The sequence below is a fragment of the Pectinophora gossypiella genome, chromosome 6 (assembly GCF_024362695.1).
Source record: "Pectinophora gossypiella chromosome 6, ilPecGoss1.1, whole genome shotgun sequence".
Taxonomy (NCBI): Eukaryota; Metazoa; Arthropoda; class Insecta; order Lepidoptera; family Gelechiidae; genus Pectinophora; species Pectinophora gossypiella.
Genome location: NC_065409.1, coordinates 8,238,757 through 8,251,895, shown reverse-complemented (window position 1 = coordinate 8,251,895; position 13,139 = coordinate 8,238,757). Strand labels below are relative to the sequence as shown.

Genomic DNA, 13,139 nt, shown 5'->3' with positions numbered 1-13,139 from the left:
CGCGATATATTAGATTTTCACGTTGTTCTATGAATAGAGAGCTCAGTGAGGCGTGGGTACCTACTACGAGTACCTACTTGGGTCATGCGATAAAATGTACCTCCAACTACCCGAAACGGGAATAGGTATAGTCGTGAGCTTGTGTCATACTGTATTTGTTTCGAATGTCATTCGCTAATTGCCGGAGAAGTGTTCGTTTCACGTACGTTACTTTGTCTCATTCTTGAACAATTGTTTTAAAATAAAAATCCTTCACCTACAAAAGAGCAGCCATTAAAATTTGTTACAACAGACGCTGGGAAAAGAGGAAATAATGTTGTCATTAATAACAAATTTTCATGGACGGTGCGTTTTATATTTATCGACGGCATTTTAATATTTTCGACACACAGCCTGCGGGTACAAAAAAAAACACAGGCACCCCTTTGTGATAGGCATTCTCATGTAAATTGTCCAAGTTGGGCATGCAGTGCACATCTGTTCCCTAACTGTGCCTTTTAAGAACAAAGCCCACAAGTTTGTAGGTAAAGGAGGAATGAATAATCGACTCGATTCCAGATTGTAGCACGAAGTTTAAATGCGTGTTGTGCACGAATATCGTATTACCTACAAGTATTTTGGGGAGAGAAAAGTTTTTGCGTTCTGTATTACCAACTTACAGTATTCAGATTTCCATGTTATTATTTTTTGTTTCATTGCAGAACTTAAACTATTTATCCCTAAAAAAGTAGCATGGAGATTGCTACACTGACAAGAGCGTGGCTCTTAAATTAGTGATGTGACAGAACGTAAAAAATAAGTCTTTCTTAAAAAGGTAGGTATGTGTCAATATGAGGAGCTCGGTGGCGCAGCGGTAAACGCGCTCGGTCTACGATTGTTGGAGTAAAGCAACTTTCGCAAAGGTCGGTCATAGGATGGGTGACCACAAAAAAAAAAAAAAAAAGTTTTCATCTCGAGCTCCTCCGTGCTTCGGAAGGCACGTAAAGCCGTTGGTCCCGGCTGCATTAGCAGTCGTTAATAACCACCAATCCGCAGTGGGCCCGCGTGGTGGTTTAAGGCCCGATCTCCCTATCCATCCATAGGGAAGGCCCGTGCCCCAGCAGTGGGGACGTTAATGGGCTGGTGATGTGTGTGTCAATATCTCCCGTGTGTCCGATTGTTCTACACGAATCTAAATTTGTATTTTCTAATTCTAACGAACGGATTTGCTGTACTAATTAGTACCAAGGCTAACAAGATCATGTTCGTTGAATTCGAGCAAGGAATTGGTTATTCCTCGTTTTGTCTTATGGCATGTCGAGAAAATACTTTAATTAAAACGTACTTTGAGGGAGATTAATCGACTGTAATACTACACGAGCCTTAAAGCTTAGACTGAGATTTATTCAAAGATAGGTAAGCACGTTGTACCTACATAACGTCTAATTTTGTTTTGAAGATACTCTAAGACACAAATAGGTGATACCTTCGTGCTCACATATCATTAATTATGAAAATCATATAAATTCGATGTAATATCAGTAATGACCCGGTTTCGCTTCGGCATCCACAGATCTATTATTGTTTTGGCATGTCATCCACGATAGGCATGATAGATAGCTTTGTCTTTTAATATACTTACAATCTATGAAGAGATATCACAGATTATAAATATATTATACTTATTGGCCCCGATTCCTGCAGATACCTAATTTTATTTTAAGTTATACCTGTCATTTTCTTATCCGACGAAAAGAAGAGGAACGGATGATTGTCAACAAGTTAATTTTAAAACGAATGAATAAACCGAGCGACTAAAATAGGCGAGATCGCTGGTATTGTAATCCATTTGACGTGCTGTCTATTTAACTCTGTCGGGTTATTGGCTGATGTAAAATTTTTAGACGTATGTTTTAGATTTCTGCGTAAAATTGACGTGTAAGTATTCCATAAATTTTATGCCTGTCGATTACTCGTCCCTTTCTTTTCCAACGGATAAGAAAATGAAAGGTATAACTTAAAATAAAATAGATGACGTCTGCAGGAATTAGTACCATAGTATACTTGAAATAATAAATATTTTGAGGAGCTCGGTGGCGCAGCGGTAAACGCGCTCGGTCTGCGATTGTTGAAGTTAAGCAACTTTCGCAAAGGCCGGTCGTAGGATGGGTGACCAAAAAAAAAAAGTTTTTATCTCGAGCTCCTCCGTGCTTCGGAAGGCACTTTAAGCCATTGGTCCCGACTGCATTGGCAGTCGTTAATAACCATTAATCCGCACTGGGCCCGCGTGATGGTTTAAGGCCCGATTTCCTTATCCATCCATAGGGAAGGCCCGTGCTCCAGCAGTGGGGACGTTAATGGGCTGATGATGATGAGGTTATAATTCACAAGACGACCTTTTAATACACTATCGCGGAGCTCCGTGGGTCTAAAATTTGCGAACAGTGAGTGCAAAGTTGAAGTAAGAATTTGCTCATACTTGTACGGTCACGAGCATTAATATGTATACACTTTGGTACCATTTTTATATTGCGCAAAATAAAATGTTCCACAAAAAAACACTTTCCTTACAGTAACCTAAACAATAAATAAAATATAATCAGTTAAAGTAAATGTTTCTCTACAAAACAACTTTAAAATGATTTAGTGACCAGTTTTATTGTTGTTAATATTGTGTTTTTATTTATTCTCAAAGTTAGAACATGGTCACCAGTTTTAATATTTTAGCTACAGCTAAGAAACAAATGGCTGCTAAGAAAATCCTTAAAAGTTTTTAAGAGAACCGTTATTAATCATTTCAGTTTGATATAAAAATATAAAATAATTTTCATTAGACAATATGTATTCTGAAGTCCGTTATATTGATTACACATTGTCGTTTGTGAAAATCTTATAATTATGTATACATATACCTCATTTTTCCACCCCAGTCTTTTTAGTACACATTTTCTATACGATACTACTTAGGTATACGCAAAAGGGTTACAGCAGTTTGCACAATGCCAAATAACCCCATGGATCTTTGATATATGGAGGATATTTCCGCTATCAGCCGGTCACCAGAAACACATGCGACGTTTTTTGCACCCAAATGTGACGTCCTTTACAAACAAAAACCCTTTGAAGTATCTTTTTATTATTTATTTATTTAACAGTTTATTGTACACATAACAGAATATAAAAACCATTAGACTAATATAAGACAGAAAAACGGTTCAGCTTATTTGTAGTAGAAATCTCTTCCAGCAGACCGGGAAAGAGATAAACTTAACTAAGAGAGGGGTTATATTTTTTTGTATAGTTATGTTCGCTAAATATATTGTAATATCTGCCTAATTACATTAACTGTATATCCTCATTCGGTTCCTAATAACAGCAGCACACAAAGCCGGGAGATGGAGGCAAGAGAGGGTTCGGGATTTTCAGAATTTCAGCGCGGGATTGTTTGAAACCGCAAACGAAAACCCGCTTAATAAACTATAAATGCATACTTTATACTTTAAGCTTTCTTTCAACCCTTCAGGAGATAGATGGAATTCAAATACATGAAATTTCTAACATAAACATTTAGCAGAGTAGCTTGGAATAGGTACTTAGGATGTAATCCGTGATAACATGCACTTAAGTTAGTTTCTCGTGCAAATCAGATTTGCATAATACGGCATGCTAAAGCTGTAGTTAATAGTAGCTACTCTTGCAGTAGTACTATTTCGATTCAGTATTAAATAAACACACTAGATTTTATAATTAAAATACAATTTGAACTTTGAACAATATAACTCGCCGGCGAAGTTGGGCGTTTCTGTGTCTGTCTAACTAAATAGAACTTTCACATAGGTAAGTACAGAACAAATCATAAATAGCCTATATTATACGTCCTAATGCTGGGCATAAGCCTCACCTCGCACAGCCGGAGGCTTATGGGCGTGTCTCCAGCACGGTGTTTTTGTTTGGAAGCATGGAAACATTCACATGCATTTATTTATAGATTTATGCTTATTTCGTGTACCAGACACAACATTATCGTATATCTCCAGGTAACAAACACAATTCCACTTCAATTCCAATGTAATTGTCAGTAAGTATGCTCGCTCGTATTTATATGTATAGTGGTCTATCGGTTGAGGAGCTCCATCCATAGGGAAGGCCCGTGCCCCAGCAGTGGGGACGTTAATGGGCTGATGATGATGAGATATTGGTTAGGTATATTGGAATATTGTTTACCAATTCGTCAATGGGATACATAATGGGTGTATCCACACGAGGTCAACGCAAATTCGTTTAAACTTGACGCGATAAATGTACCAATTCTAACGACTACGCGATAAATAAACCTGCCGGGTCTGCATGACAACCGCGCCGCGCGCGGCCTGAATTATATTGAGCGCTTCGACCAATAAACGATACGAATTCTATCTACCGTCAAACGGCTAATGGTCAAAGGCTTTGAAATAATTATTCGCCGCGCGGTTGTCATGCAGACCCGGCTGATGAAATAGACTTTATATATTGTAACTGTCACGAAAGCGGCAATTAAGAGTTTTGGAATCTTTATGGTGTTGTGAAAAATAGTCAGAGATTTTAGATGATAACGCGTAAGCAGCCACTGGTGTTATTAGCGTTCTGAAACAGATCCCCACCAGAATTCAGATCACCCACCCTTATTATAAAATATTGACTAGAAATAGTAGGTACCGGGTTTAATACTAGATTTAAACTCATTGACTAAAAAACTGTACTTATATAATTGTCAGTCGCATGTTTTTTGCGATTTCGCAGTGATCCAATCGCATCGTCGGGAAGCTCCGTAATGCGCGCGCAACTCATCCCGCTACTTATCATTACGCTAACATGTCCAAACATCGCTTATTACAGAGTCCTTTCATCGTTTTCTACAGAAAGAATATAATGTTGCCGGGTATATTTTCCGACCCGAGGCTCTTTTACTTTTTGCCTTTTATGGTAACCTTTAGTGATTGACTTTTTCTGTTCTATGGGATGTAACAGTTACCGGGGGGGGGGGGGGGGGGGGGGGCGTTATATTACTTTTTTAGATGAACTGCTTCGATATGGCCTTTGTAACTTATATCTATATCGTCATGCCTTTATTCAAGACCACGAGATGTAAAGAGGATACTTATCATGTATGTGACTGTACCATGAGACGATTGAGGATTCTTCAACAGTATAACCTATACCTTCGATTGCATAGGATTGTACTTACGGGTTGTGGAATTACGCATCTTGATGTTGTTTTCTTAAATTTTAAGGTTCACTTTTCAAGCAGACGAGATTTTTTTTGATAGCATTGTGTTCTATTGTCCCCAGGTGACTTGATGGACGTTCTGGCGCTGTTCACATCATCAGTGAACTTCGTCCTCTACTGCAGCATGAGTCGTCAGTTCCGTTGCACGTTCGCACGGCTGGCGCGACGCATGCTCTCTGGCGCTGAGGAACCAGCCAAGTTTGCTGCCAAGCTAGAACCCACAACGCAGGTATCCTTCTTTAATAAGGGGTAAGATGAAGTATTTCTTGTGGGTGATGGTAAAATAGCTTACTTATAGGTTGCGAGTATCTCATAGAGATTAGGAATAGGTAGTAATGCGTACACCTTTAATAGTCTATACTGGTTTTGTGCTGGGCTGGTAGCGAACCAAAAACGTAAGGCGCGTTCAGCTGCTTATCTTCCCGAGAATGTCGACAACAAAGGGATTGTGTGTTTGTTAACTTCAGTGACCATTAAATGGGCGATGGTCTTATTACATATCACCATACGGTTCGTCAATCCATTTAAGGATTTCGTGTACGGTTGCAATTTTTCGCCTTATTTTTCATGAATCTGCCCCATTAGGGATGATAGACTTGAGTTTATGTATGTAGCTATGTGTGTGGTGCTGTTCACGTCCTCTACTGCAGCGTGAGCCGTTGGTTCCGTTATACGTACAGTCATGAGCAATATCATGTACCCACTTTAGAACCCTGTCGCACTATCATATTTGACATTTAATGAGACTTACGGTTTGATTTGTCAAAAAAGTTAATGTGACATGGTTTCAAAGGACTCATGACCATACGCACGTCTAGGTTGCGTTGTGTCGGATGACAGATGATTTTTTTAATAGATAAATAGGGATATTATTATACTTGTCTATGCACCTAACTAGAGGGGACACGAGTGGGCCGCCGATCGCCGTTCATTCGTCGCTCATTCGCCGATCTCTCGTCATTGGCAACACTGAAAAGAAAACACACTTCCCTCTGCGCCTCTTTCGCGCTCGCGCTCGCATCAATAATTAATTTGTATTTTCTGGTTAATAGACAGCGATATAAGTTACAGTCCACTTCTTCTCTTTTACTTAACAAGCATCTTAAACATTACTTGAATTGATATTCCGGCCGGACAAACTCTATTTTAATTTAGTTTTATGTTTGATAGTTCTAAAACGTATATGAAAATCTTTAATCCCCGCAGTGTTCCGATTCAGTTATGCAAATCCACGTTGCTACCAACGAATAAAAAACATCCTTCAGCTTCATTTTCCAAATCCCTCTTTCCTCTAAAAATAACGTTACATTGAGCTTTTACTACCCATCAGAGTAAATACCTCTTCCCTTTGAGCGGAAGGTGATTTAGCAGAGTTACAGCAATTTTTAATTGTTTTGTAGTTAATGCACACCCTTTAATTTTGGTTAGAATTCTTGGTATTTGCCTCTTAATCCCCGTGCAATCTTGATTTCGTAATCCTTTTCGACGCTAGATGTTACGCATCAACACTTTAAGTATACTCGACAAATCCTTTTACCAACACCGAACGGAGGACGATAATACCGCATCAAATGACAAGTTGCAATAAATTCGCTTCAACGTTTCCTTACATACGTCTGTAGTTCTATAACTCGCCTAAACAAAGTCCCCATTGCAAAGTTAGCTCAAAAGAACTCTATCGTACGAAGAATATCAAAGCAAATGGAATAACTTTTGCGTCTACAGACAGATTAATTTGTGAAAGTGATGCAATAAAAAGTTTATGAAAAGGTGAATAAAGTTGCTTTAAATTGACTAGGCACTGGCTTTAATAACGCTCAAACAGATTAGGGTCACGAAAAAAGAAATTTTGATTTAATTTCACCTTATTGCGGTTTTTGAAAGCAAAGAAAGATTAAATTATGCCTCGTTGTGGTTTTTGCAAATTACCATTAAGTGGGGAGTAAATTTGTGGTTTTGGGGTCGAGGCCGACTTAGTGGTGTCCAGATACTGTCCATTTGTCACATGCTACCTTCGTCATGACTAATCATTTCTGTCGTCCACAGGTCACCGGGCCGCTATAGCGACAGATCCCCGCCCTGATCAGGGTGGTAGAAGAGAGTATTATATAAATTTAAGGTAAATAAGTTCAGTTTTGTATGCAAATGAATACGCGTAGATGTTGAGACATGATACGAAACCGTAACGAGTCACGCTCAGAGAAATTCATAAGTTTAATCGGGTTTGTTATTGTTATTCTGCTCGTCAACTTTATAATGAAGACATCTAAATACACTTTTATACTTGAATAAGTACAACGAACCTCAACTTTGATACATGATGTTAAAAAATAAAACTCTAAATACTTACATAATTAACGTATTATATAAGTACTGATGTCGTTAGTTTGTGGCTTGAATACCAGCGGACCTTCTTAACAAAGTCTTTACAGAAATATCACGATATAAATAGGAACAGTATTTTATTCCTTTGTAAGTATATTTTTTAATCTCGGTCACAATAGTCCCGAAGTCCCGACAAAAAATACTTATAAAGAGTCCTCGTTTTATCAAGTCGGAGACTAGCAGATGGTTTCTATTGAAGATTTATGCCATTCAGGACCACTTCTGAACAAGATCTTATTTTGAATTATTCCTTGTCACGTATAGATCCGTTGAAAGTGTTAAAACGAAACGTGACGTTGTTACGCACGTATATTTAGTTAGAACTGTAATCATAATCGTATTATATAAGCAAGATAAACAATAATTATCCGCTGATAACATTTACTAGCTCCCTTTTGTAGCCGATAAAGCCAAACTTTCTTAATTAGTACACGTTTATGTTGTTTATTTAAAATTAGGGCTGTAAACGAATCTATCATTCCAATGTTTTGTTTACATGTAGTTGTATGAGTTATAGGAGTTAATAATACAGAAAGTATATCACTGAGAAAACATTATAATTTTAGTATTTAAAGCTTTACCTATAAAGTACAATTTTAAAGGGTGAATAAAAAGAAATAGTAATGTTGGATAATACTTTATCCTACTTACTATTTTTACATTTTAATTATTCAATGATATTAAAATGTTATTACACTCAAGGCTTGAATCACCTGATTGTCCGAAAAAGTAAGATGATTCCGTGCTTCGGAGGGCACGTTAAGCCGTTGGTCCTGGCTATTAGCCGTAAAAACACCTCCACCAACCCGCAGTGGAGCAGCATGGTGGAGTATGCTCCATACCCCCTCCGATTGAGGGGAGGCCTGTGTCCAGCAGTGGGACGTATATAGGCTATTTATGTTATGTTATTACACTCAAATAGACCTACATATTTATTTTTATTAATAAATGTTTCTTTTTCTTTTCAGATTATTTCGCTCTCTAAATCGACGAGTAGATAGTAGTTTTGAGTATTTGTAAATAGTAGTCATATTACGACCTAAACCCATAGTGGCTAAATGTTATCAAGAATATAAATGTGTATATATTTATAAGTTATGTTTGTATTATTTAAAACAAATAATTTGTAGAGTAATCCAGTCTATGCTAGTCTTTGCGTCTTTTGAGCCATGACGCAAAAACTAGAATCGAATTATAAGTATATTAGATGTATAAACACCTCATTTATTACCTATGATTATAGTATGATTATTGTAAGGTAAGTAATCAATATTTTAGGATTGTTAATTTACGTCTAGGGTCCAAAGAATGATTGTAAATTTCAAACAACAAATAATTCAATACTGATCGAATTTACAAAATAGATAATTTGAATTTTGCATTTATCTATCAAATAGAAAAATGCGTGTGTATGTTTCGACTAAAGATTTTAAGTATAATGTGTTACTAAGTCAAAATACTAGTTTACCTATATTGTGTCCAAGTAAGTGTCCCACATTGTTGTAGTACCTAACTACTATGATTTAATTATATTGAAGTATGAGAAGGATTTATAAACTTAAAATATTTTTTTATCGTACCTAATCTAAGTAACTTTTTACAAAGTAAAGCTGTATGCCCATTTTACAAAAACCATACCAAGTACCTTAGTTATATTCTAAGTTTGTAAATATAAATATATGAATGCCTAAAATGGGCATAGAGCTTATTAAAACTATCATTTTTCTGATGTTTCTTTACTAAATAAATCGTACATAATAAGTGTTCACGTATCTTTTTGCACGAATTCATTTTCAATAAATAAAACGCCATTTCCTTTTTAATATATGTAGTTTCATTTCGTTCTTTTTTTAGGAAAAATGTGACGGTATAAGTCTACGATGATCGGTCTTGGTTTTATGTAACTGAGATTGATTGCTGGGTTTTTTCCTCAAAGGTATTAGAAGTTTTAAAATTCAAATGAATATTATGTAAAATGGTATTTACCACATGATTTTTCCCAGAATATTTTTTCACGTTACAGTTAAGTATTTTTGTACAGTTTATCAACGCAAAATTGCGGTTGTCAGCTGCTGAACGCGAAGCGTCTATTGTTTGTCAGTCATTTTATCTACATACCTACGTCAAGCACACTGTCTTTTGTGATGCACCAGGCGGTTTTGTAACCGAATATCTGTGTTATGGTGTTTTTTATGACCTATAAGTAAGTAAATATGTTGTACTACTTATTTTGAATAGGAACTATGAAAACTATTTTTTTACTTCAAGCTATAGCCTACATACACCTAAATAACAATAATGTTCTCTAGACATAGAAGCTGTTCTGAAGCGATGAGGGGACCGGACGTTTGGAATATTCGAGTTTGTATATGCATTGTAGGTAGAAGGTAGAAGCGTAGGGTTGATGAGGTTGGTAATCCACCTCACGACCCACACGATAGAAGAAGAAGAATTATATACTCCCGCTAAGGTTTAATAATTTACTCCCGATTTCCGCCACTGGACGAAGACGGTTAGACCTTTTATTGAATAATTAATTTGTTTGCGCTCGATGCGCATAATAACCAGACTGTTATTAAGTTTCCTTGCAATGTTATTAAACAAAGAGCCTGGAAACGTGAGGGGAACTTAATGAACTCCTACACAAGAAACTTGCATAACAGAAGCTCATAAAGCGACTATTGCCTTTCCGGTACTTATTCAATAATAATGTTAAATAACATCAATCTTCAACGTCATTCAACGTGATAACATAAGCTCACGACAATATCCTAATTGGGGTAGTCAGAAGTTTGATAATATACCCATACTTTTTTCATATGTAGGTACTGCGCGCGAGTGTAACTCGTGCAACGGCTGTTGATGTGATTTTAGACAAGACATAGAATTTTTTTTTGTTTAATTTTGCCCCGAGAAGGAGCAGGCAAAGGGACATAGCCATACAGCCTGGTCAAATGAAATTTTTCTTCGTGTATTATTTCTTGAATTTGTTTTCTTTGTCTTCAGTAAATTGTTTTCGCAAGACATAGACAATTTCAAGTTCTTATTTCATCTCTTTGACTTCGTAGGGAACGTTCATATTTTCATCGTTTTCTTATAGGTTAAAGGTACCGTCATGGTAAAGTAAAACAAGGTATGCTCAATCCCATGAAAAGCCGCCATTGCTAGCCGTTTGATGAGGTAAGTGTTACATGAATGTTACCATTAAATTGGTATCATCATTCCAACGACTTAAATTTTATTATTGAAAATTAATCGAATTACTGACTAACGTACTTACCTAATTACTATCACTTGAAACATAATATGATGATGATGATGTCCGACCGATTTCGGCCATGGCGACCACTTCGACTTCTAGTGGGCACGATGCTGATGCGCCCGAAGATAGCTTATCGACGGGGAAGAAGCAAATACTCCTATCTTACATTTTTAGGCAAATCGACTTTTTGATGTAGTTCGTTGCGAAATTTAATTTTACGTTGGCTGGCAAGATCTCCGTTGAATATTTCCTACTTTTAGGGTGATTTTCGATGAATAGAAATAGCTCTTAAAATAAAGATTTTATATGTTGCAATATTTTTTATAAAAATATCTCCTTTCTACAGAAATAAATAACTCCTATCTCATGTTTTAATCGATAATAGCTCCTATCTCCAGAATCAAGCATGAGTCTTTTTATTTAATGGAAGATGATGGAGGTTGATGGATGATGATGGGCAATGGGCATGGCACGAATGTGTCTTTGTTTCAAAAATAAGAGATGATGGACCCAAGATCTACTTTATGGGGTGATTCGATCACTGACACTTTTCAATATTAAATTATTTTTTTCCTAAGCGTGTAGCTCGAAAACGGGCGAAATATCAAAAAAATATTATATTAAATTTGTAGACAATTTAATGTTCTTTAAATTAATATAAAAGTTATTTTCTCTAGGACGCATCGTTTTTGAGATATCAGCGAAAAACTCAAAATTGGTATCTCTGACCTACACCCATTCCGCAACACAAAACATTTTTTTAAAGACAGTTATTAATAAAAATTGTTTGACAAGTTAATTATTTGATATTGGATAACTGGGTTATTTATAATTATCTTTTTGTCAAAAAAATTCCCACAGTTTTAATTTTGGAGAGAGATTTAGAATAAAAAGTGAGAAGTAAGTCGAACGACCAATATACCATACAAAAATATCGATATTTTATATTTTTGTATGGTTTGGTAAACATTAAGTTACGGAAATGACACCATGTAAACGTGGGAATTTTTACTATGTTAACTCCATAAATAAGGACACATTCAGGAATGTGTTCCGGAACACATTCCTGAAGAAAAATCATAGGATTCCTCCCACATACTCTACAACCCCTTTATTGACCGGGGATAATGATTTTAATAAGTACCTACTCGTTGATCTCAGTTGATTTTATTGACTTAACAAATATATAATTCGTACTATATCGATATTTTTTTTAAATGCCAATTAAAAAACGAAGGTGCCTACTTTATCATGATCAATAAATAATTTGTTTAACCTTGTTTAAGATCAAAGTTTATTTTCATTAAAAATGCTAAGCGTAGCACTTTCTTTAAAAAAGCTGTCGTTTTAGTATTTTTTTAAAACATACGATTATTTGTTATTATATTGCATGCTTTATAATAGTTTAAAGTTAAATATTTACTAGTTAAATGTTGCGGCATTGCTTTATAATATCTCCTAACTTGAACATAATTTGAAATTTATTCAAAGCAATACATCCTATCTTACAAAATCATGTATAATTTACGTTAGTTTTATAGTTATTGTTTTTTTAATTATTAATAGGTTTTTGAAGCTACAGTGAATAGTTTACAAAGAGAAATAAGTCAAACAATAGGAATTTGAAGGATTAATTGCAAGTGGAAAAACCGTCTAACGTCAAAACTTTCGACCCAACACAGAAACCAATAGGCTCTAACTTACATTAACTTTAATTCCTCTATATATACAAAATTAATATTAGTTTAAAAAAATGTCTCTTGAAATAACAAAACTACCTTCAGAACATGACGTCACGCTATAATTATTAACAAAAAAGTTATTCAGTTTTTTCCTCCTCCTGTAAAGTTAGGTCTGTGTAAGATAGGAGTATTTGCTTCTTCCCCGTCGTTATGTAGAATGTAGCCTATCTTTAATACTTCAGTGAAACATAATTATACAGAAAACATTAAAACTGTAAGTAAATATTTTAATAAAAGTTCAAAATTGCCTCGCAAAGTAAATTAAAAACATTAGTTATGGGTAATTTATTATTTACAAAATGGCAATGGAGGGTAAGATGACGTCGGCGCGCCTGACCTTGAAATGATATCTTGATTTGTTATACCATGGGTACTAGATGGGTACCTACGCTAATATACCGTCCACCCGGACTATATGGTGAATGTTTTAAAAAGGGCACGATTACCAAATGTTTCATAACACGCCCTCATTCATTAGCGTTGCGATACGACAGGCTTCGTGGTA

At 35.8% G+C, this 13,139-nt stretch overlaps 1 protein-coding gene across 3 annotated transcripts in view; it reads left to right on the top strand.

Annotated features, from left to right (window-relative positions):
- Nucleotides 1–9,453, top strand: part of LOC126367916 (G-protein coupled receptor dmsr-1-like) — a 92,490-nt gene extending 83,037 nt beyond the window's left edge. For 2 of the 3 annotated variants that reach the window (XM_050011719.1, XM_050011718.1), the window contains exons 4-6: nucleotides 5,308–5,494; nucleotides 7,292–7,364; nucleotides 8,599–9,453. In XM_050011719.1, the coding sequence (XP_049867676.1) occupies nucleotides 5,308–5,494; nucleotides 7,292–7,328 (224 nt within the window). In that variant the 3' untranslated portion in view covers nucleotides 7,329–7,364; nucleotides 8,599–9,453. The remainder of the gene's footprint in view (nucleotides 1–5,307; nucleotides 5,495–7,291; nucleotides 7,365–8,598) is intronic. The other variant, XM_050011720.1, reaches the window with a different exon arrangement.
- The last annotated feature ends 3,686 nt before the right edge of the window (nucleotides 9,454–13,139 follow it).